Source organism: Aethalodelphis obliquidens, unplaced genomic scaffold, assembly GCF_003676395.1.
Source record: "Aethalodelphis obliquidens isolate GAN/ISIS:26980383/991018 unplaced genomic scaffold, ASM367639v1 scaffold6, whole genome shotgun sequence".
Lineage (NCBI taxonomy): Eukaryota > Metazoa > Chordata > Mammalia > Artiodactyla > Delphinidae > Aethalodelphis > Aethalodelphis obliquidens.
Genome location: NW_020837950.1, coordinates 45977756 through 46003677, shown reverse-complemented (window position 1 = coordinate 46003677; position 25922 = coordinate 45977756). Strand labels below are relative to the sequence as shown.

At 40.3% G+C, this 25922-nt stretch overlaps 1 protein-coding gene across 1 annotated transcript; it reads left to right on the top strand.

Moving 5' to 3' along the window:
* Position 1: 1 nt before the first annotated feature.
* PLA2G12A (phospholipase A2 group XIIA) lies at positions 2-21557 on the top strand. Its single transcript, XM_027103498.1, has 4 exons — positions 2-348; positions 17768-17844; positions 19072-19237; positions 21285-21557. Exons 1-4 carry the CDS (start codon positions 141-143, stop codon positions 21401-21403), a joined length of 570 nt encoding a protein of 189 aa, XP_026959299.1. The 5' UTR covers positions 2-140; the 3' UTR covers positions 21404-21557.
* Positions 21558-25922: the final 4365 nt, after the last annotated feature.

Sequence of the window (25922 nt, the reverse complement as noted above, 5' to 3'; positions counted from 1 at the left end):
CAAGCAGGAGGCGTGGGCATGGAGCTGGCCGCCGTCGCCATGCCCCGGGCCCGCGCCGCTGCCTAGGGCGACCCGAGGGACGCTGCCTAGGGCGCGGCTCCGGGGACCCGTGCGGCCTATCACGGCCCGGCGCCGCGCGGATGGCCCTGCTCCTGCGGCCCGTGCTCGCCGTCCTTCTTCTCCTCCTGACCGCCGCTTTCAGGTGCCAGGAGCAGGCCCAGACCACCGACTGGAGAGCCTCCCTGAAGACCATCCGGAACGGCGTTCACAAGATAGACACGTACCTGAACGCCGCCTTGGACCTCCTGGGAGGCGAGGACGGGCTCTGCCAGTATAAGTGCAATGACGGTGAGGGGAACCCCAGGCCCTGCGAGGCCCGTGCTATCAGGGCTTTTGAGGGGGACCGAAGTCGTGGAGGTGTGAGATGCCGGCCAGACCTTGACGGTGTCCTCTGGCCCTGGGAAAACTTAACCATCGCTAGATTCGTGCCATTCTTGTGATTGAGAAACCTGCTGACGAGTTCACGCCACTATTGTTAGAATGTGAGAGATCGCCTGAGAGCGTACTCTCCGTTCTGTTTTCGTTGGCGTCTGATTTTCTTTTGTTGTCGTTGTTGAAATTGCATGAAAGTTGCCTAAGAACTTAGTGACATAGCGTCATGGGGATGGAGTGAAACAGACTGATTTTATTTAGCGCCTTTAAATTAGTCAGCTGAACACGCAAAACATACCAGGAATTTTAAAGTCATGCTTTTTTAACTTTCTCAAGAATTGGTTTAAATTTTTTTTTTCTGCAAAGCTACAGACAATAAATTGCGACCTTTGTACAGACTTTTGGTGTACTTTACTGTTGAGAAAGAGTTCTGATTAACTCTAATAGGAAATGGTTCAAGCAGTACTTAACAGGAATTTTCTTTCCTTAGATACCAGTGACGCCGCCTCCTCATTGTTGGTTGCTATTAATATTATTCTTTTGATTTACTTTTTCATATTTTTAAACTTTAATTCTGTTTGAATCTGAGAACTTGTTTGGTGGCGTTGTTGGTGATTAATAACTTAGTATTTCAGGCAGAGATCTTTCTTTTGAAGCACTTGACTTTTTTGAATGCTTAGATGTCGTAATAGTTCAGACAAAGTACTTGGGCTTCTTTTTTGAATTTCAAAATGCTAAGAAAGTAATTGGGAGATCATGTTTCCGAATAAAGTGGACAAGGTTTGGGCCTAGTTAATTTAATGCTTGGCAGCCCAAAATAATAGGGAACTAAAAGACTTTAGAGGTAAAACTGGACTATACGTAGGTGAATTGAAAAGGGACCTCTGGCATGTGAAAACGTGATGCAACATGTGGTCATAATTTCTAGTTTTCTGTTAATGGAGGTAAAGAATGAACTATATCTTGTATGCTATGAACTGCTAAATTTCATTCCTTCCTAAATGTATGCCTAAATGTTACCACCAGTGTTCAATCGGGAAGGATGTTTTTGTCCTTGTAGAGCTTGTCAGGAGGAATAAGTGAGCAATTTGAAGATTAAATGGTTGCCTTTCCTGAGGCAGATGTCATAGTTTTACTTAGTCATCCCCATTCATTAAACAAATACCTGAGTGCCTGCTGTGTGTCAGGCATTGTACCAATTGGAGATTCGGCAGTGAACAAAACTGACAGAATTTCTGTCCATGGAGCTTACCTTCTGGTGGGGAGAGACAGTAAACTAAAGAATAAGTAAAACAAGCCAAATCTGCAGTGTGTGTAGATCTGAAGTGGGCCATTGCTTCCAGAACAGTACAGCAGGGGAACCGTCAGTGGTGGTGTTGGGAGGCGTTAGTTTACTCTTTTAAGTAGGTTGGGGGAAGGCCTCACTGATGAGATAATATTTGAGAAGAAATCTGAAATGGGGAAGGTGGCACTGTGATGATCTAGGGAAAGAACAATCCAGGCAGAGGGAACAGCAAGTGTAAAGGACCAGAGCTGAAATGCCAGTCAAGGATGATTCTGAAGGTTTTGGCCTGAGCCAGAGGAAGGATGTAGTTGCCGTTTACTGAGATAGGAAAGACTTGGAAGGATCAGTCCTCATAAATTTATTATGAGTCAAGCGTTCCAGAGTTTATTTAGTTTAGTTTATGACATTTAAAATATCTCTGAAGTTAAATGGATACTATTCTTATTAAAAATATTATTTTAATCTTTCCTTTTTCTTAATCCTCTTCTCTTCCACAAGCCTCACAAAATTTACCATTTGGAGTTTAGAGCAAGGTCTCCAGCATAAAAAACACAAGTGAACTCGAGAATTTAGGAAACGGTATGCTTTAGTGAAAATCTTTTAGTACTTAGGAAGTACTGTCTGCTCATAGGACTGTGGTTCCAAGTCACCGTGTTGATAATTCCAACATAATGAAGATTGATCTTTAATTGCTGTTACTTGAGAAGTCTCCCTGGGACACTATCTCAACCTTTCCTATATTTTGGAATGTTAGTGACCAAATCAGAACCAAACAGAAACAGACAAATCTCAAAATTAAAGGAGCATGGTGATGAAGGAGTGTTTAATAGTCGCAGTAAAGAGGTCAAGGGAGCCTTAAAAAAAAGACTTAACGGAGGGAGAGGTGTCGGATTAAAGGGCACAGATTGGTTGCATTCATTTATCTTTGCTCTAGTGAAGGACCAGCATTATGGAGACTCGCTTCTTCTGGCCATCCTCCCTAGGGTGGGAACAAGGCTTTATGGAGAGTGAAATAAAGTTACGTAGGGGAGCAAATTTAATGATCACTGTTTTTTTCTTTTAACTTTTTTCTCGCTGACAGCAGAAAAAATTGAGGAAGAAAATTTTCCAATTTCCTTGAAAAATAGAAAACAAAATTGGCTTGTAAAATGTTTTTAGGATTATGAATAAGTATTTAATTCATTCAGTAATTGATATCTTAACAGGATCCCTTTGGCTGTTGTGCTCAGAATAAAAAGGGTCGAGAGAGGTGGGGGAGCAAGAATGGAGGCGGAGTGACAGGTGCAAAAATTCAGACCAAACATGGTGGTAGTTTTTTTCAGGGTGGTAGCAATAAAGGTGGTGAGAAGTGGTTGGATTTGGGGTATATTTTGAAGGAAGAGCCTAAAGCATTTGCTAATGGCTTAGAAGGAGGGTGTGAGTAAACTAAAAAAGGATTCCAAAGTTTTCAGCCTGAATAATTGTAAGGATGGAGTTGCCATTTAACTGAAAGCGGGGGTGGGGTGGGGGTGGTGAACATGGAAAAACTGGTTTTCGGTTCATTAGGAAAAATAACAGCATATTTGTATGCTTTTGAGAATGATTCAGCAGAGAGTAAAAACACTAATGAGGGAGAGAGGAAGGAGAATTATTGGAGTCATGTCCTTAGGTGAGAGGAGTGAGTTCTAGTACATAAATAGATTGGCCAAGAGCAGAGAGGATATGGGCACAGATGCCGGTTAGGTGGGTAGTGTTCAAGTTATCCTCTCATTGCCTTGGTTTTCTCAGTGAAGTAGGGATCGAGGTCATCAGCTGAGTGAGAAGGTGGGAATAGAAGTGTTGGAGATTGAGGAAAATAGGAAAGTGAATGTACTAGAAAAATAAAGTAGCATAAGGGCCTTTGGAGATTAATAATCAGGAATTTAAAGTTGCAAGTGTTTGGGAAAGCAGGTTGGAATTCTGTACGGCTTCATACAAAACACAATGATAAGATCTCTCTGTGACCCAACAGGCTTCCCCTCATGCTTCTCATCCGTTTCAATGTCTTTCAGGTGAAGGAAATTGGTCTGTTGAAGGTATTTATACCAAATTAAGAAAAATATGTAGAAAAGAGCTATCGTTGTCTCAGTCCAGGAGAATCTGTAGATTTCAGCTGCCCATACAGATGATAAAATATAAAGCATCAAGATAAGAGCAGTCACGTAGTCAGAAAGTGAAATCGATGAGTAGTGTTTCCATGTAGTTGTACGTAGTGGATTTGGTTTTTGTTTTGTTCTGTTTTGTTTGGCAGCGCCCTGTGGCATGTAGGATCTTAGCTCCTGACCAGGGATCAAACCTGTGCCCCCTGCAGTGGAAGGGCAGAGTCTTAACCACTGGACCGCCAGGGAAGTCCCTGGTTTGTTTTTAAAACTCTTATTCCTATCTCATTTTTTTTTTTCTTAGCTTTCTGTACAGAAAAGCTAAGAAATTGTAATTTGTAATTTCTGCTTACAAACTCTAGGGGACGGTGACCCCAGCACATCATGGATTTTTGGTTTGACTCTGATGTTGTTTCTTCTACTGTGGAGTTTTTGCTTGCTTTGTGTATTAGTCTGCCCAGGTTGCTATAATAAAATACCACAGACTGCGTGATGTAAACAACAGGAATTTATTTCTTACAGTTCTGAAGGCTAGAAAATCCAAGATCAAGGTTTAGCCAACACTTTTCTGTGGTGAGAGCTCTCTTCCTGGCTTGCAGACAGCTGCCTTCTTGCATGGTAGGGGCAGCAGGTGAAGGGAAAGTAAGTTCTCAGGGGCGTCTTCTTATAAGGGTACTAATCCCGTCATGAGGGCCCTACCCTCGTGACCTCGTCTAACCCTAATTACCCTCCAAAGGCCCTATCACCAAATACATTGAGAGTTAGGGCTTCAGCATATGATTTTGGCGGGGACACAGTTCGGTTCATAGCACTTAGTAAAAACTGGCACCAGTAGAAATGCTAAATATTTTTAATGATCAGTGGATTATAACACCTTTTATAACAACACTTAAAATGATATGAATGCAGTTGTAATCATGGTATCCATATCAACTGAACCATTTTTTCTTTTTTTAACTCTTTTATTTATTTTTTAATTTTTATTTTACATTGGAGTATAGTTGATTTACAATGTTGTGTCAGTTTTAGGTGTACAGCAAAGTGATTTCGTTATGCATATACATACCTCTATTCTTAGATTCTTTCCCCATATAAATTATTACAGAGTATTGAGTGGAGTTCCCTGTGCTATACAGTAGGTCCTTGTTATCTGTTTTATATATAGTAGTGTGTATGTGTTAATCCCAACCTCCTAATTTATCCCTCCCCCACCTTTCCCCTTTGGTAACCATAAGTTTGTTTTCTAAGTCTGTGAATCTGTTTCTGTTTTGTAAATAAATTTATTTGTATCATTTTGTCTGACTTTTGTCACTTAGTATGATAATCTCTAGGTCCATCTATATTGCTGCAAATGGCATTATTTCATTCTTTTTTATGGCTGAGTAATATTCCATTGTACATATGTACCACATCTTCTTTATCCACTCATCTGTCGATGGTCGTTTAGGTTGCTTCCATGTTTTGGCTATTGTAAATAGTGCTGCAATGAGCATTAGGGTGCATGTATCTTTTCAAAGTATGATTTTCTCCGGATATGTGCCCAGAAGTGGGATTGCTGGATCATATGGTAGATCTATTTTTAGTTTTTTTAAGGAACCTCCATACTGTTCTCCATAGTGGCTGTACTGATTTACATTCCTACTAACAGTGTAGGAGGGTTCCCTTTTCTCCACATCCTCTCCAGCATTTATTGTTTGTAGACTTTTTGATGATGACCATTCTGACCACTGTGAGGTGATACCTCATTGTAGTTTTGATTTGCATTTCTTTAATAATTAGTGATGTTGAGCATCTTTTCATGTGCTTTTTGGAGAAATGTCTATTTAGATATTCTGCCCATTTTTTGATTGGGTTGTTTGTTATTTTTGTATTGAGCTGCATGAGCTGTTTGTATATTTTGGAGATTAATCCCTTGTTGGTCACATCATTTGCAAATACTTTCTCCCATTCTGGGGCTTGTCTTTTCATTTTGTATATGGTTTCCTTTGCTGTGCAAAAGCTTTTGAGTTTAATTAGGTCCCACTTGTTTATTTTTGTTTTTATTTTCATTATTTTGGGAGGTGGATCCAAAAAGATATTGCTGCAATTTATGTCAAAGAGTGTTCTGCCTATGTTTTCCTCTAAGAGTTTTATAGTATCCAGTCTTACATATAGGTCTGTAATCCATTTTGAGTTTATTTTTGTGTATGGTGTTAGAGAATGTTCTAATTTCATTCTTTTACATGTAGCTGTCCAGTTTTCCCGACACCACTTGTTGAAGAAACTGTCTTTTCTCCACTGTATACCCTTGCCTCCTTTGTCATAGATTAATTGACCATAGGGGCATAGGTTTATTTCTGGGCTTTCTGTCCTGTTACATTGATCTATAAGTCCTTGTGTCAGTACCATAGTGTTTTGTTTTTTTTTTTTTTTTTTTTTTTTTTGCGGTACACGGGCCTCTCACTGTTGTGGCCTCTCCCGTTGTGGAGCACAGGCTCTGGACGCGCAGGCTCAGTGGCCATGGCTCACGGGCCCAGCCGCTCCACGGCATGTGGGATCCTCCCAGACCGGGGCACGAACCCGTGTCCCCTGCATCAGCAGGCAGACTCTCAACCACTGCGCCACCAGGGAAGCCCACCATAGTGTTTTGAATACTGTAGCTTTAGAGTATAGTCTGAACTCAGGAAGCCTGATTCCTCCAGCTAAGTTTTTCTTTCTCAGTATTGCTTTGGCTGTTGAGAGTCTTTTGTGTTTCCATACAAATTTTAGAATTATTTGTTCTAGTTCCATGAAAAATGCCATTGGTAATTTGATAGGGATTGCATTGAATCTGTAGATTATGTTGGATAGTAGAGTCATTTTGACAATATTGATTCTTCCAATCAAGAACAGGGTATGTTTTTCCATCTGTTTGTGTCATCTTCAGTTTCTTTCATCAGCATCTCATAGTTTTCAGAGAATAGATCTTTTGCTTCCTTAGGTAGGTTTATTCCTAGGTAATCTTTTTGTTGCAGTGGTAAATGGGATTGTTTCCTTCATTTCTTTTCCTGATCTTTTGTTAGTGTATAGAAATGCAACAGATTTCTGTGTATTAATTTTGTATCTTGCAATTTTACCAAATTCATTGATGAGCTCTAGTAGTTTTCTGGTGTCATCTTTAGGATTTTCTGTGATGTATAGTATTATGTCATCTGCAAACAGTGACAGTTTAACTTCTTCTTTTCCAATTTGGATTCCTTTTATTTCTTTTTCTTCTCTGATTGCCATGGCTAGGACTTCCAAAACTATGTTGAATGAAAGTAGTGAGAGTGGACATCCTTCTTTTGTTCCTGATTATAGAGGAAATACTTTCAGCTTTTCACCATTGAGTATGATGTCAGCTGTGGGTTTGTCATATATGGCCTTTATTATGTTGAGGTATGTTCCCTCTATATCCACTTTCTGGAGAGCTTTTATCACAAATGGGTGTTGGATTTTGTCAAAAGCATCTGCATCTGTTGAGATGATCACATGGTGTTTATTCTTCAGTTTGTTAATGGTGGTGTATCACACTGATTGATTTGCAGAATTAAAAAAATCCTTGCATCCCTGGGATAAATCCCACTTGATTATGGTGTATGAGCCTTCGAATGTATTGTTGGATTTGGTTTGCTAGTATTTTGTTGAGGATTTTTATGTTTATGTTCATCAGTGATATTGGCCTGCAATTTTCTTTTTTTGTGGTATCTTTGTCTGGTTTTGGTATCAGGGTGATGGTGGCCTCATAGAATGAGTTTAGTAGTGTTCCTTCCTCTGCAATTTTGGAAATAGTTGCAGGAGGATAGGTGTTAACTCTTCTCTAAATGTTTGATAGAATTCGCCTGTGAAGCCCTCTGGTCCTGGACTTTTGTTTGTTGGGAGATCTTTAATCACAGTTTCAATTTCAGTGCTTGTGATTGGTCTGTTCATATTTTCTGTTTCTTCCTGGTTCAGTTTTGGGAGATTGTACCTTTCTAAGAATTTGTCCATTTTATTGGCATATAGTTGCTTGTAGTAGTCTCTTATGATCCTTTGTATTTCTGTGGTGTCAGTTGTAACTTCTCCTTTTTCATTTCTCATTTTATTGATTTGAGCCCTCTCCCTTTTTTTCTTGATGAGTCTGGCTAAAGGTTTATCAATTTTGTTTATCTTCTCAAAGAACCAGCCTTTAATTTCATTGATCTTTTCTATTGTTTTCTTCATTTCTATTTCATTTATTTCTGCTCTGATCTTTATGATTTCTTTCCTTCTGCTAACTTTGGGTTGTTTGTTCTTCTTTCTCTGGTTGCTTTTGGTGTAAGTTTAGGTGGTTTATTTGTGATTTTTCTTGTTTTCTGAGGTAAGATTGTATTGCTATAAACTTCCCTCTTAGAACTGCTTTTGCTGTGTCCCATAGGTTTTGGATCATATTTTTGTTTTCATTTGTCTGTAGGTATTTTTTTTTATTTTAGTGGTCATAGTCTCCTTTAGTATAAACCAATAGGTATAACTTCATATAATTATATGAATATAATTTCATAATGTCTGTAAGTAGTTTTTGATTTCCTCTTTGATTTTTTCAGTGATTCATTGGTTGTTTAGTAACATATTGCTTACCCTCCACATGTTTGTGTTTTTTACAGTTTTTTTCTTGTAGTTGATTTCTAATCTCATAGTTTGTCAGAGAAGATGCTTGATACGATTTCAGTTTTCTTAAATTTACTTTAGGGCTTGCTTTAGGGCCCAGCATGTGATCTATCCTGGAGAAGGTTTCTTGTGCACTTGAAAGGAAGGTGTATTCTGCTTTTGGATGGAATGCTCTATAAATATCAATTAAGTCCATCTGGTCTAATGTATCATTGAAGGCCTGTGTTTCCTTATTGACTTTCTGTCTGGATGATCTGTCCATTGATGTAATTGGGGTGTCAAAGTCCCCCACTATTACTGTTGATTTCTTCTTTTATGGCTGTTAGCATTTCCCTTATATATTGGGGTGCTCCTATGTTGCGTGCATATATATTTATAATTGTTATATCTTCTTCTTGGATTGCTCCCTTGATCATTATGTAGTGTCTTTTGTCTCTTGTAACAGTCTTTAAAGTCTGTTTTGTCTGATATGAGTATTGCTACTCCCACTTTCTTTTGATTTCCATTTGCATGGAATACCTTTTTCCATCCCCTCACTTTCAGTGTGTGTGTGTCCCTAGATCTGAAGTGGGCCTCAAGACATGGGTCTTGTTTTTATATTCATTCAGCCAGTCTATGTCTTTTTTTTTTTTTTTTTTTTTTTAGTCTGTGTCTTTTGACTGGATCATTTAATTCCTCTACGTTTAAGGTAATTATCGATATCTATGTTCTTACTGCCGTTTTATTAATTGTTTTGGATTTGTTTTTGTAGGTCTTTTTTCTTCCCTTCCTTTTTTGTTCTCGTGTCTTGTGACTTGATGACTATCTTTAATGTTGTGTTTGGATTCCTATTTTGTCTATGTGTGTCTATCTATTGTAGATTTTTGGTTTGTGGTTATTATGAGGTTTTGCTATAGCAGTCTATACATATACAAGATTGTTTTAAGTTGTTGGTCTCTTAATTTCAAATGCATTTCCTGTATCCTGCATTTGTACTCTCCTCACGATTGCTGGTTTTTTTGTTTTTTTGTTTTTTTTTTTGCGGTACGCGGGCCTCTCACTGTTGTGGCCTCTCCCACTGCGGAGCACAGGCTCTGGATGCGCAGGCTGAGCGGCCATGGCTCACGGGCCCAGCCGCTCCGCGGCATGTGGGATCTTCCCGGACCAGGGCACGAACCCGTGTCCCCTGCATCGGCAGGTGGACTCTCAACCACTGCACCACCAGGGAAGCCCAGTTGGTTTTTTTTGTTTGTTTTTTTCTTTTAATTTATTTTTGGCTGTGTTGGGTCTTTGTTGCTGCGCACGGGCTTTATCTAGTTGCAGTGAGTGGTGGCCACTCTTTATTGTATTGTGTGGGATTCTCATTGTGGTGGCTTCTCTTGTTGTGGAGCATGGGCTCTAGGCGTGCGGGCTTCAGTAGTTGTGCCACATGGGCTCAGTAGTTGTGGCTCGGGGGCTCTAGAGCACAGGCTCAGTAGCTGTGGCGCACAGGCTTAGTTGCTCTGTGCCATGTGGGATCTTCCCAGACCAGAGCTTGAACCCATGTCCCCTGCATTGGCAGGTGGATTCTTAACCACTGCACCACCAGGGAAGCCCCACGATGGCTGGTTTTGATATCGTATTTGTGTGTGGATGATTTCCTATCTTTACTGTGTGTTTGCCTTTACTGGTGAGCTTTCCCGCTCATGATTTGCTTGATTCTAGTTGTGGCTTTTTCTTTTCCACCTAGAGAAGTTTCTTTAGCATTTCTTGTAAAGCTGGTTTGGTGGTGCTGAATTCTCTTAACTTTTGCTGGTCTGTAAAGCTTTTGATTTCTTCTGCGAATCTAAATGAGAGCCTTGCTGGGTAGAGTATTCTTGGTTGTAGGTTTTTCCCTTTCATCACTTTAAATATGTTGTGCCACTCCCTTCTGGCCTGCAGAATTTCTGTTGAAAAATCATCTGATAACCTTATGGGGATTCCTTTGTATGTAATTTGTTGCTTTTCCTTTGTTGCTCTTAATATTTTCTCTTTGTCTTTAATTTTTGTCAGTTTGATTAATATGTGTCTTGGTGTGTTTCTTCTTGGATTTGTCCTGTGTGAGACTCTCTGTGCTTCCTGGACTTGATTGACTATTTCCTTTCCCATGTTAGGGAACTTTTCAACTATAATCTCTTCGAATATTTTCTCATACCCTTTCTTTTTCTCTTCTTCTTCTGGGACCCCTATAATTCGAATGTTGATGCCTTTAATGTTGTCCCAGAGGTCTCTGAGACTGTCATCATTTCCTTTCATTCTTTTTTCTGTTCCATGGCAGTGATTTCCACCATTCTGTCTTCCAGCTCACTTACCCGTTTTTCTGCTTCATTTGTTCTGCTATTGATTCCTTATAATGTATTTTTTTTAATGGGACTTAAAATAAATCCAAATTCTTTTTTGTTTTAAATTTATTTATTTTTGGCTGTGTTGAGTCTTTGTTGCTGTGCGCAGGCTTTCTCCAGTTGCAGCGAGTGGGGGCTACTCTTCCTTGTGGTGCGCGGGCTTCTCATTGCGGTGGCTTCTCTTGTTGCAGAACACCGGCTCTAGGCTCGCGGGCTCAGTAGTTGTGACTTGCAGGCTCTAGAGTGCAGGCTCAGCAGTTGTGGCGCATGGGCTCAGTTGCTCCACGGCATGTGGGATCTTCCCGGACCAGGGCTTGAACCCGTGTCCCCTGCATTGGCAGGCGGATTCTTAACCACTGCGCCACCAGGGAAGTCCCCTAACGTATTTCTTAGTGCATTTATTGTATTGTTGAACTCTGTTTGTACTTTAATTCTTCTAGTTCTTTGTTAAAAATTTCTTGTATATCCTCGATCTGTGCTTCCATTCTTTTTCTGAGATCTTGGATCATCTTTACTATCACCACTCTGAATTGTTTTTCGGGTAGATTGCTTATCTCCACTTCACGTAGTTGTTTTTCAGGGGTTTTATCTTTTCCTTTGTTTGGAACATACTCCTCTGCCATCTCATTTTGTCTCACCCTCTGTGTTTGAGGTCCCACAGGCTGTAGGATTGTAGTTCCTCTTGCGTCTGTGGGTGAGGGTGGTCTAAGAGGCTTGTGCAGGCTTCCTGGTGGGAGGGACTGGTGCCACTGGTGGGTGGAGCTGGGTGTTGTCCCTCTGGTGGGCAGGGCCATGTCAAGCAGTGTGTTTAGAGGCGGCTGTGGGCTCAAGAAGACTTAGTAGCCTGTCTGCTGATTGGTGGGGCTGTGTTCCTTCCTTGTTGGTTGTATGGCCTGAGGCTTCCCAGCACCGGGTAGGGTGGGGCCAGGTCTTGGCATCAAAATGGTGGTCTCCACGACAGCTCATGCCAACGAGTACTTCCAAATAACTCTGCTGCCGGTGTCCTTGTCCCCACAGTGAGCCATAAGTGCCCCCCATCTCCCCAGGAGACCCTCCAAGATCAGCAGGTAGGTCTGGTCTTATGAAGTGACTGCTTTTTCCCCTGGGTCCCGATGCACCCAAGGCCTTGTGTGTGTCCTCCGAGAGAGGCCTTTCTGTTTCCCCCCGTCCTGTTGATTTTCTGCAGTCAAGCCCCCCTGACCTTCAGAGCACAATGCTCTGGGGGTTCCTCCTCCTGATGCCACACCCCCAGACTGGGGAGCCTGACCCAGGGCTCAGAACTCTCACTCATATGGGAGAACCTCTGTGATATAATTATTTTCCAGTTTGTCGGTCACCCACCTGGCAGGTATGGGATTTGATTGTATGGTAAATGCACCCTCCTACCACCTTCTTGTGGTTTCTTTGTCTTTGGGAGTAGAATATCGTTTTTGGTAGGTTCCAGTCCTTTTCAATGGTTGTTCAGCAGTTAGTTGTGATTTTGGTGTTTTCATGAGAGGGGGTGAGCTCAGATCCTTCTGCTCTGCCACCTTGTCCTCACTCCTCTCAACCTACTCCATATCAACTTAATCTTAAATAAACAACCTTCTATGTAAGTTGTTCAGAAATAATTATTTCATAAAGATGAATTTAGAATTTAAAACACTGTAAAAAATTTCAGGAAACTAGTTCGATTTTCTGTTTTTTTTTGGGGGGGGTTGTTTTGTTTTATGTTTTGCTGTGGATAAAGAATATTTTAATTTCAGCAAGGAATGCTTCTCATTTTTTCATCCGGTGATTTCCTGTGCACCCACTTTATGCCAGGCATCTTCTAGGTGAGCAAGACAAAATTGCTGTCTCCATAGAAACTAATTATGTTAATTTGGTTAATAAATGTTAGAAAGAAAAATAAAACCAACCATGGATGTATGGAATGGATATAAAAGTGAAGGGGCACTATTCCAAATAGAGTGAATGAGAAAGGCCTCTCTGAGGAACTGATATTAGTAGCTTCCTTCAAAAGAAACAAAAAAGAAATACATGCCCCTTTTTCCACTTACACTGGGGAGCCAGTTTTACCAGCACTTATTTCATGGTATTATTGTCTAGTATTTCACATACAGTAGATCTAGGTTCTTTATTACTCCGTTTTAGCAGCTTCTCTCTTAGGACAGTTTTAAGCACTAGCCCTGTTTGAGGTGACTACTACTTCCATCCTTGCTTCCATTTTCATTTTTGCCAGCTGATTTTCTCTGTACTGTTTTCCTCTTTATTCTCTTATAATAAGCATATTTTGTTTTGTTTTCTCTGACTTCATTTGCTTCTAATCATTCTCCCATTCAAAGGTAATTATCTTTTACAAAATGAGGTAATGTCTGTATATACTAATACATATGCCCACAGGTACGTATCACTATCGTACACATCAGAATGTTCAGAAATGTTTTTATAGACTCAGAATCGAAGGAAGGTGCATGGGTTTATATAAAAAACAAAGGGAAGGGAAAATAGAAGTGCTACTGTTGTATAACATTGAGAGAAATAACTTTCTGGTTAAAAAAAAAGAAAAGCAGACACTTGAGAAGAAGAGATTAGACATCCACATGCCTTTAAAACTCTAGGCCTGTATCAGTTGTCTGAGGGTGGTAATCTTTGATCCTCATGGAAAAGAGATAAGTGCCAGAAATCTGGAGACTGGCAGGGGGAATGTATGGGGTATCCACAAAGTTGGAAACAGGATAAACAGTTTGTTGGTTAGATTTTCAAGTAATATGCCTGATATGTGTTGCTTCAGTCTCCAGACACCTTTTAAGGTGATATGCTTCTAAATTTAAAGCAAAAAGTCCAGTTGTTAACCTCAAAAAAATATGTATAGTAAATACACTATTTTTTCTGTTTCCAGACTTTTTGAACACTCTTTGGCATATTTATTGTACTTTTTTCAGACTATAAATGTGACCCACTGCTTAGTATTTCTTGCTACATGAGTTTCTGAACATTTTAGACAGTTGATTGTTAAAACCCTTGACAAGAGAGAACTTCAAGGAGCTAGAATGGCTTCCCCAAGGATATAATGCTGATCCAGCCTTCCTCCCTTTCAGTGAAGAGGTTTCTAGCATGGTAGGGTAGATCAGATGCCTAGTCTCTCATGATACTTCCATGCAAAGTGTAGGCTGGATAGAACTTGATTTAGGTGAAATCACAACTGGCTAGGTGGCCTGCCCAAAGGGTTGGGTTAATGACGTCATGGCTTCTTGTAGAGAGGGCTCATCTCTAGCAGGGTGTTGCAGATCTCTGTCCTGGTTAAATCAGTGTCTCAAGTTTGTGACTATCTGGGTATAACAAGTAACACTGGGTGAATACCTCTACATTTAAAAATCTGCTTAACGGTCCTGAATGATGAACTAACAAGATAAGAGTTTTATAGTCTAGTGTTTTAGGCTCAAAATTGAATGGCAGAAGTGCTGAGCCTCAGCAGTAGATGTTAAAAAGTTCATTTTAGAAAAAAACTGTTTTTTTCTACTGTTATTGTGCTGTATTTTTTAAAATTTATTTATTTATTTTATTGTTTGGCTGCATTGGGTCTTCATTGCTGCGCGTGGGCTTTCTCTAGTTATGGCAAGCGGGGGCTGCTCTTCGCTGCGGTGCGCGGGCTTCTCATTGCGGTGGCTTCTTGTTGCGGAGCATGGGCTCTAGGTGCGTGGGCTTCGGTAGTTGTGCCATGCAGGCTCAGTAGTTGTGGCTCACAGGCCCTAGAGTGCAGGCTCAGTAGTTGTGGCACACGGGCTTCGTTGCTCTGCGGCATGTGGGATCTTCCCGGACCAGGCCTCAAACCCGTGTCCCCTGCATTGGCAGTCAGATTCTTAGCCACTGTGCCACCAGGGAAGTCCTGTGCTGTATTTTAGCATGGAGACATAGCTGAAACATATGCTGTCTTAGGTTATATTAGTACAAGTAGTTTATCCAGCTCAAAATAGGCCCATCATTCCTAATGGTGTTCAGTTTGGGGTGCCACATTCTGGATGTGACAGACTAGAAGTGATCAGTCCTTGGAGGCTGATGAACGCTCACCAAACTCAAAAGAGACTGAAGGGTAAACAGCAGTACCAGTTTATTTATAATGAGTATTATAACTGCCGTGAATATTAGGCTTCCAAGTCTTCTGCTCATTCATTCATTCATTTATCAACAAATATTTATTGAGAACCTAACTATATGCCAGACATTGTCCTATGCGTTGGGGGTACAAAATAGACAAAAATTCCTGCCCTCAAAGGGTTTATATTTTAATATGGGGTGACAGATAATAAACAGAGTAGGCTAGTGATATGTTAGAAGGCCATATGTGCTGCAAATGGTATGGTCAGAAAAGGCCTTGCACATGAAGAAGTGTGTAGATGTCAGGAGGACGAGTATCCACATAGAAAAATAGCAGCTTCAGTGGCACTAAGGCAAGAGCAGAGCTGGAGCGTCTGTGGCCCAGCAAAGAGGTCAGATGTGATGGAATGGAGTGAGGAAGGAAGGCAGAGGAGAGAGAACAGTAAGGAGATGAGGTCAGAGATGCCATTATATAGGGCTTATAGGCACTGAAAGGACTTTTGGCCTTTTTTTTTTTTTTTTTTCCGGCTGTGCAGCATGGCATATAGGATCTTAGTTCCCCAACCAGGGTTCGAACCCACGCACCCCTCAGTGAAGTGCAGAGTCTTCCACTGGACCACCAGGGAAGTCCCAGCTTTTATTCTGAACAAAATGAGAAGCCATTGGAGGGGTTTTGGCAGAGCAAAGACTTAATCTAACATATATTTTAATAGGATCACTCAGGTTCAGTGTTGAGATTGGACCATAGCTGGAGGTGGTGTTGGGTGGGGAAACCAAAGAGACTAGTTAGGTTATGGCAGTAATCCATGGTGACTTGGAGCAGGATGGTAGCAGTGGAGGTAGTGAGAAGTGGTTAGATTCTGAATATTTTGAAGGTAGAGTCAACAGGATATGCTGTTGAATTGGATGTGGGATATAAGAAAATGAGAGAGTTAAAGATGGCCGAGATTTTTTCCCCTGAGCACCTGGAAGGATGGATATCTATTACCTGAGAAGAGGGAACTGTGGATGGAGCAGGTTTGGGGGTGAATGGCAGGAGGTACACCTTAAGTTTGAGGTGCCCATTAGATATCTAAGTATTGATAGTTAGAATATCCTCTCTGTAGGCCCTTTAAAGTGGAATGCCAAATCATAAAGAGTTTTCTTAAGAGTGAAGGACTAAAAGCAGGAGTTGAAGGATCACAGTGACTCATCTGAGATAGCCTGAGGCATCTACCTTCATCTTCCAAGGGCCCAGGAACAGCCCTCCTCTTGGACAGTGCTAGAGAAACTTCTGTCATTGGCCTCCTCTTTTCTAGATCCATCATAATGATTCCCTTTTGTACACATTGTTCTTCAGACTGGGTGGAACTTTATATCTCCATGAAGTTATGCTCTCTCTCTTTTTTTTTTTTCTGCGGTACGCAGGCCTCTCACTGTTGTGGCGTCTCCCAATGCGGAGCACAGGCTCCGGACGCGCAGGCTCAGCGGCCATGGCTCACAGGCCCAGCCGCTCCGCGGCATGTGGGATCTTCCCAGACCGGGGCACGAACCTGTGTCCCCTGCATTGGCAGGCGGACTCTCAACCACTGCGCCACCAGGGAAGCCCTGAAGTTATGCTCTCTTGAGGCTCTACTTGGTCACCTCAGTTGAGCATGTGAGTCTTAGCAGCTCACTTAAAGCATTTTTAGTTCATTACTTTGAGTGGATTACTTATTTTGATGGCTGATTACTGGAAGGGTTGCTTTTTTTCTTCCTCACTTTACTTTTGGAGGGCAAACTTCAAGTCTCCTAGTAATAAATGTTAATTGAATGAAAGTTGGTGGAATACTTTGTGTCTCTCCTAAGTATCCAGATGTGGGGTGGTATTTGGAATAACGGGGATATTTTATTTGTGGAAGGTAAATGGTAGCCCCAGGTGTTTGAAAGGATTATCATGTAAAATAGGGAATTGGGTGGCTTTGTGTTCCTCAGAGGGCAGAGGATTGCTTACAGGTAGAATTTACACGAAAAAGAGAAGAAAGAACTCAACTGTTAATGCCAGTCCACAATCGAGTAGGCTGTTTCTTGACACTATAGGATTGTGGGAAACATTTCAAAGACTCTTTGGTATATTGAAGTGATTTCTGTATTACATGAGGAGAGATATTTCTGAAGTATCTTCCAACATTTAAGATTGCTTTGATAATGTCATCTTTCTCCTTGTTACTGAACTATTGGTGCTATTAAGGAGAGTATAACTGGAGTAATAGTTTCCCAAGCTATCTTTGTTTCTTGCCTTTTTCCTTGGATGACAGAGGAGTATATTGTGAAATGGTTGGTTGGAGTCTGGGCTAGAATGGTCCTGTAATGTCTTATAATGATATTAAAGTAATTAAATGATCAGGTGACCTTGTCTTCCTTAGCTTTAGGCTCTAGTTAATGGTTATTGAGGTTTGTGTACAATGGAGCGTTGGCTGAGGATGGGAAGATACAGTTCTTGCCTGTAGGTTTTAACCTAAAAATATTAGCATTAGAATGTACAGGAAAATAGGGTGGATTTTATGTTTCATATATATGGACCCAGTCTGGCATGGAACCTCTGAAATTGACAGTAGTCCAGAATAAGGATTTACATGTGTGTATGGTGTAGGCTTGCAAATATAATTACATTTTATGAACCAGCATAATATTTTATGAACTGCTATCTCTGCGTACATGTACACATTTGTAAATATTTTGCTTCAGGAGAAGTAAAAATAATTCGGTAGACAAATTAGCATTTTTAATGCTCATCCGAATAAACACCTACTCACTTATGTTAGCATCCAAATAGTAAATGTTTCCAGGGCTAGTCTAGCACATTGTAGACCTTTTTGTGTATGTATTCTCTAGCATATTTGGAAATTAATTATGATACCATTTATATTTTATAGGATCTAAGCCTTTTCCGCGTTATGGATATAAAGCCTCCCCGCCGAATGGATGTGGCTCCCCACTGTTTGGTGTTCATGTAAATATTATTTTTTATTTGATAAGTTTTTATGATTGGTAGGCTATGTAATACTCTTGATAAACCATCAGTATGTTTTCAGGCTCAGAAGTAATTTTGTTTTTTGTAATAGTGATCAGGTTTGTTATATTCTTTTATAGCTAAAACACATTTAATAAGTCCTAATGAAACTAAATGGAGTAAAAGTCATGTTTATTTTTTAATCTTGTAGATGTTAATACCATTTAAATGATATTTCCTCACGTCACAGATATGATTGAAAAGTTTAGAGTATAGAAGTCACACTACTTAGGATGAAAAAGGACAGGAAAGCATAGTATTTTCTATATTAAAACTAGGCTAAATGGGATAGCTGTGTGTTTGTTGTAAGGGAGGCTGAATCTGAGCCAGTATTATGGGAGAAAAACGTTTTATGAAAGTGATTCCCGGACACAAGGGTTTTGCATATGAAGTTATTTAAAATAGTTAAAGATAATTACAGATTCGAAGGAATAATGTCTTTAGGGAATGGATGAACACTTAAAGATTAAACTATAAAAACCAAAAACAAAGTTTGAGTTGTAGGAGCTTAGAAGTTGTTGGTGACATTTCATATAAAGTACATTTTATTGAAGGAGGAGGTGCAAAATACTTCGGAATATCCAAAAATCATACTTGCATAGCCCCTGCAAAAGTCTTCTAAAGCTCTTAGCTTTATCTTTCTATTCTTTTTTTTTTTGCGGTACACGGGCCTCTCACTGTTGTGGCCTCTCCCGTTGTGGAGCACAGGCTCCGGACGCGCAGGCCCAGCGGCCATGGCTCACAGGCCCAGCAGCTCCGCGGCATGTGGGATCCTCCTGGACCAGGGCACGAACCCGTGTCCCCTGCATCGGCAGGCAGACTCCCAACCACTGCGCCACCAGGGAAGCCCTCTATTCTTAAAATTATGTTTTGTGTTTTGGACAATCGGAAGTTGCGTTTGCTACCGGCAAATGACTGCGAATTCTCTAACAGTGCAAAATAGGGAGCTTTGAGGCGTGGCTGAGAGGGAGAGGAAGGAGTAACATGGGTGGGTGCAAGCGAGGGTAATGGAGAGATATCTAACCTGGAAAGCATTTGGAGGCAGAAACGAATTTTGGAAATGATCTATATAGCAGTGTTGTCTTTGATTTGTAAGTTTCTTTGATGCGCTACTTCAGAGAAGGTTTGAATTTCATCAGCAGTCATCCATCCAAATGTCTCTTTCAGCTTAACATTGGCATCCCTTCCTTGACAAAGTGCTGCAACCAACACGACAGGTGCTATGAGACCTGCGGCAAAAGCAAAAACGACTGTGATGAGGAGTTTCAATATTGCCTCTCCAAGATTTGCCGAGATGTGCAGAAAACACTAGGGCTAGCTCAGCATGTGCAGGGTAAGGCTGATTCGGTGGGATGGGGATAAGTGCAGTCTGCAAAGTTTTATTAGATGCTTTTGTGTTAGTATAAGATATACCGATAGAAATCTTTCACTATGTATTATCTTATCTGTGGTGAAACAGCCCCTTCAATTTTCTGAGATGAGAAGTCAGTGATTTTGTCATCTAAAATGGTTTACAATCACAGAAGCAAGAAGTGTTAGGAAACCTTGGGAGGAGGGTATGTGAGCTAGAGAAGAATTCATCCAAAATCTTGTACCTTGTAGTATAGTTCTAATTACCCAGAGCCTGAAGTTTGAAATTCTGGATCCAGTGAAGTTCGGAGTATAGCACATTGGATTTGGAGTAGGAAGTTCTGGAGGATTTGAGTCTTAACTCTGTCTCTTCATATGTATCTGTGTCAGGAGGGTCCTCAAAACCACCAGCACCACCACCACCACCACCACCCGCCCAGGTTCAGTGATTTGCCAAGAGAACTCACAGGGCTCAGCATGTAGTCATACTCACAGTGATGATTATTGCAGTGAAGGGATACAAAGCACAGTCAGCAAAGGTAATAGGCATTTCAGTGTCCTCATTTATAAAATGAGAACGGTAATACCCATCTTGTAGAGTTGTCGTAAGGGTAAAATGAAATATTTGTAGAAATACACATTACTGTACAAATACTAGTAGTTAACAAGATTTCTTTACTGTCAAGCCAAAGAACGTACCATACACTGAAATCAGAAGAGGAGGGGCAGTAAGAAGGGTCAAGAAAGGAAACTACCATTTTTAAGCACTTTCCATAAGATACTGTGCTAGATACTTGAGACATGTTTTCATTGATGTTCACAGAAACCCAAAGTGCTAGTTGGCATTATGCCCCTTTTTAAAGGAAGGAAACTGAGGTTCAGAAAGAAGTAACTTGTCCCAAGTTGCATACTTCGGACTTTAAAACTTGTGTTCTGTCTATTCCATTATTCCCCAAATAGTCTCATATTATAGGTGTTATTCTGAAATTCTAGTAGTAACTAGGAAGTAATAACAAGGAGGAAATCTCTGCTCCAGGTGAAGCTTGAACTCAAAACCTCTGAATCCCTTTGAACGCTTTTGGCTAAGGTAAACTAGTTGTCCAGGTGAAGCACAGATAGATGTGTGTCCTGTTTTCTGACCTAAGGATATGCTAATGTTGTTAGCAATTTCCTTGCAGTCTCCTATTTAGTAATCATAACCTTTACACTTCTGTGGTTGGTTGTATTCCTTAATGGCACAGCCTTTTGGAAAACTTTGAAAATGCCAAGATTTTGTAATGAAAAGTTTCTTTCTTAACATGAATATTGGAAATTAGAAGTATTTGGATAACTAAAAGCCACTCTGTGCCATATCTCTGTAAGTATAGTATATTAAGATAATCTTACCTGAGTGTTCCAGGTTTCTTAGAATAAGAAAAGTTAAATCTGTTATCTTTTTTATCGTCTTTCAAAAATATTAAGAAACCCCACCAGAGGAAAAACACCTTGGATTCCTGTTTCTCCCCTCCCAAACCAAATTTGGATATTGGTCAAAGAAAGAGACTGGAGTCCATTTAATACTTTAAGCATCTTAAATTATGTGTGATCGTTAAAAGCTGTTGACTATAATTAAATGTTTTGAGGTTTCTCTATTTTTAACCTTAATTTTTTTCTGCACCTAGAAGTCCTTCCTTAAAGTGCAAACTTAAGAGTGTTATCAGGCATCTCTATGAGTGATATTTTTCATATAAAAGGAAAATTAACAGTGATGAACTGATCAGTGCTATTGAGGGAGACTCACTGTCTAGTACAGAAAGTTGGTTTGAATAGTTGCATGCAAAGAAAAAGTAGTTACAGGTAGAGAGGCTGAAAGGGAAAGTCTTTGTATATATATGTTACCAGTTTGTGAGGGTTGGGAAGACTTTCACCTAAAATAGGTGTAAGTGCCCACTAAGGCTGTGCCTGACATTGTGCTGAAACATGTAATATACGTGAAGAGAGAGTGATGCTTTGCAGTTGCCTAACAGTAACGGCACTTTCTTACTTTGCAGCATGTGAATCCACCGTGGAGCTCTTGTTTGACAGTGTTATACATTTAGGCTGTAAGCCGTACCTGGACAGCCAACGAGCCGCATGTACGTGTCGCTACGAAGAAAAAACTGATCTTTAAAGAAGATGCTGACAGGTGGTGACAGCAGATGAGGACAGAAGAGCATAACCTTTGACGAAGAGCTAATGTTTTCACAGCATAAAGCTGCCTTATTTTTGTGAAAGGATTATTTTAAGACCTTATTTTGACATTAAAACTTCAAACTAAAGAAACATGCAGGTTATCTTCCTGGATGTTGCTGCCTTAGTGTGCCATATTGTGTTGACAATCACAGGAAGAGGTGCATGTTAAGGGAGAATTTTTTAAAAGAAAGAGTCTAGCTCAGTTTTCACAACTATATTTATCAAAAAATAAGGTCAAATGTAAAATTCATTATAAGGTATGTTCAGCAGTATCTTATTTGGAAATATGGGGAAATCTTCACTTAAAAGTATGTTTGTCAGGGCTTCCCTGGTGGCACAGTGGTTGAGAGTCTGCCTGCCGATGCAGGGGACACGGGTTCGTGCCCCGGTCCGGGAGGATCCCACATGCCGCGGAGCGGCTGGGCGTGTGAGCCATGGCCGCTGAACCTGCGCATCCAGAGCCTGTGCTCCGCAATGGGAGAGGCCACAACAGTGAGAAAAAAAAAAAAAAAGTATGTTTGTTTACTGTAAAAATTAAAATATACATTTATGCCGAGAAAGATCTGACTTTATTTTTGCTCTTTTAATTAACACATACAGTTTTTTCCATTACCCATTGAGCATATGAATAAGCCACACTTCTGTGAATGACAGGACTAGTTACAAGGACATGTCTGTTTCTCTCGTAAAATTGGAACCATCTCCTGGACCCCTTAGGAAACAAAACTAGGATATCTAGGTATTAATATGTGCCTAGAAGGTGACTTGAACAAAATTCAGAAGCATAGCCATCCCATTTTATGAACCACTCATGACAAATTTCATTTCATTTTGCTATAAACTTTGCCTAAATTGGAGAAAAGATGGATTTAATGAGACAAATGAAAAGTTGTTTAATATACACATCAGAGCATTATATGCGTTACATGCTTTGGTGTTTACTCCCTAGGACTTAACTCTTGGTAGATTCTGGGATATTTTTAAAAGACTGTAAACCTTTTACTAATATTGGCCTTCATAAAAATTGTTCTTGATATTGTTGGGTTTTTTAAGTCTTTAACTGTGGAGTCAAAAGGGATGGAAAAACAGGATCCAAAGAACTATCTTTTATAGAAAATTATTAACAGATGTTTAAGAGCAAAGCCCAGAACTTCAACTGCCTCTGAAAATGTCTGTGAGGATTGAAAGCTTTTCAACCCCTTGGAAAGCTCAGCTGTGTTCCTCTACCATTCTTTGCTTACCACTGGCTGTCGACTTTCCCTAGCCCAAGATCCCAAGCCATGTATATTTTTGGGGTAACCTCTGGCCAAAGTTATTAAGATGAACTGCTTGGAAAGTCAGAGAAAGACAGCACCAGCAGAAGTGGTTCTTTCTAAATCAATACAGGCAGAATTGGGGTGAATGAGAAATATGTTCTGGAAAAAGGGCCACATTCCTAACTTTGAATATATGTTATTGCTGAGAACCTGATGGCTTTCCAAACTGAGATGGTGGCAGCTATTCTGCTAATAGATGTGTCCTCTATTAGACAAGGCAAGTGTATCCCTCAGGGCTAAGTAAGCAGACTGGGCTCCAGGTAACTTTAAACTTGTAATAAATTCATGGATTTTCTTGGCAGCATTGGCTTTCTCAAGAGGACAAAGTCAGAATGTCTTTGTAAAATATTTAATTCATGGTCATAAATTATGTACAAAAATCAGTAGAAGCAGTTTTTATGTTCAAATTTAAAAAACTTATCTAGGAATAATTTTAGATTTACAGAAGAGTTGCAGGGATAGTATAGAGGCTTCTTGTTATACTCCTTACCCCTAATGTTAACATTTTACATAAACACGAAACATTTGTTAAGAAACCAACATTGGTAATTACTATTAACGAAACTCTAGACTTTATTAGGATTACACTAGTTTTTCCACTAATGTCGTTTTTCTTTTCTAGGATCCACTTTAGGATACACCATGTCTAATTAGCCTCTAGTCTGTGACGGTCCCTTGTCTTTCCTTGTTTTTCATAACCTTGACAGTTTTGAGGAGTACTGGTCAGGTGTCTTGTAGAATGTCCCTCAGTTTGGGTTAGTCTTAACGTTTTCCTCATGTTTGGATTAGGGTTATGGATTTTTAGGAAGAAAACCAAGAGGTGAGTGGTTCTTCTTATCAAATCATATCGGTAGTTGACTGCTATCAACTTGATGTTGTGTAAACTCTAGACATTTGGTTAAGGTAGTGTCTGTTAGTTTCCTCCACTGTAAAGCTACTGTTTTTCCCATTCCATGCTTTTGTTCTTTGGAAACCAGTCACCAAGTCCAGTCTGTGGGAGGCGAGGGGTGGGCAAGATTATATTCCGCCTCCTGGGAGGGGGGTGTATCTATTGTAGTACTTGAAATTCTTGTCACCATCCGCCCCTCCCCACACCTGTTTATTATTCAGTTATTTGTGTCAGTATGGATTCGTGCCTACTTCTTTTGTACTGTGGGTAATATTTACAAATTGTTCCAGCTTGGCCTTTGGGAGTTACGTCAGGTTGACTCTGTGTGTCTTTGACCTGCACCATCCTTTTGACTTCTGAGCATCTCCATCCTTTCTGGTAAGAAAGTAGGAAAGTTGCTTCAGGCTCATCTTATATATTCGCAGCCCCAGCCCTAGAATCAGCCTCTTTTCAAAGGTTCCTTTTATTGAAGAATGGTATACAGTGGAACTTAGAAACCAAGATCTGGACACTGGATAGCTTGTTTCTACTGGGATATCACTGCTTCTGGACCCTCCCAGCAAACAGAGCTAGAAAATATGTGTATATTAACCCATGTACATGTACGTATCTGTAATTATGTGTATATATATTAAGCTGAAGATAAGTTTGTACTGTCTTCACTTGAATTCTGTACGACAGGGCATATATTTAAGCTTTAAGGATGGTATTTTCCTTATCCACAGAATAAATTAAAAAACAAAATCACCCCCAAAAAACTAGCTTTTAGCAGCTGTTTGCAAGACATATATTGATATTTTAAAATAATAAAACTATATTGCCTTCAAATAATGCCTGTCTTTTTTTTTTTTTTTTTGTGGTATGCAGGCCTGTCACTGTTGTGCCCTCTCCCGTTGCGGAGCCCAGGCTCTGGACGCGCAGGCTCAGCGGCCAAGGCTTACGGGTCCAGCCGCTCCGCAGCACGTGGGATCTTCCCGGACTGGGGCACGAACCCGCGTCCCCTGCATCGGCAGGCGGACTCTCAACCACTGCGCCACCAGGGAAGCCCAATGCCTGTCTTTTTAAAGTCTTTTGACACACCTTTTCGAGGAACAGATATAGCTGTATGCATTTCATAGGTGGAGAAACTGAGGCACAAAGAAGTTGTAAGGAAGACAGAATTGAAATATGAGGGCAAACACATTTTTTGAGCAGGATTTCCTTCAGTGACCCCCTAGACTAGTCTAGACTAGTAGTACTAATTAAAAAGTTGTTTTGTTAGCTTATAACTACTTCCCCCTAAAATGAAAAAGTGATATTTCTGCCAGTACTTATAGAAGTACAAGGTTGGCAGGAGGTCAAAATGGTCATTATTTTATCCTGGTACAAAATAGGAATAACATCTAACAAAATGAAGACAATGGAGTCCTTCTGTATAAACAACTCTTTTTAGTACACTGACTTTAGTAACTTTGGGGAGTAGACTGAAACCTATTAGGTAAGGATCCTTCCACGTAGGTTACATTGCATTGGTCAAAATTCACAGATAACTCCCTGCAGTATATTCAAGTCTTGTATAACACCTGGCTCTAATGATTGAAATAGCCCCTTTAGTTTACTGTTTTTCTCACAGAATTGTGTACAACCAGTATATGAAAAATAGCTAAATTAATAGTTATCAATAGGGCTTCCCTGGTGGCGCAGTGGTTGAGAGTCCGCCTGCCAATGCAGGGGACATGGGTTCATGCCCCGGTCTGGGAAGATCCCACATGCCGCGGAGCCTGCGCGTCCGGAGCCTGTGCTCTGCAACGGGAGGCCGCGTACTGCAAAAAAAAAAAACAACAAAAAACAATAAAAATAAAACCAGATCAGCAGTGTCATATTTGTGTACAGGTCACCGTGATGTTATGCTTTTTTTTGTCTCGGGCTTATTAGGTTTCCAAAACATCCTTCAGAGTCTCCTTGCTGCCTACCTTACAAATGTCTTTGTTGGCTCTCAAGTTTTCTTAAGTGTAGTAATCAGAATTGTAGAAATTTGGTATTCCTATGATTCATATAGGAAAAAAACAAGGTTTAGTGGGGTAACACTGAAAAAAGAGAAAAGGCCAAAATTTAAGTTTTAGAATTATCTCTGAATTTAACTTTATTCCATATATTTCATTCCTGGGATAGGTAACAGTGGCTAAGAGCTTCAGTTTCAGAAAATCCATAAAAGTGACTTCTAAAAGTCACTAAAAATTAAAGTCACTAAAAGTCACTATAATGGCAAGAAT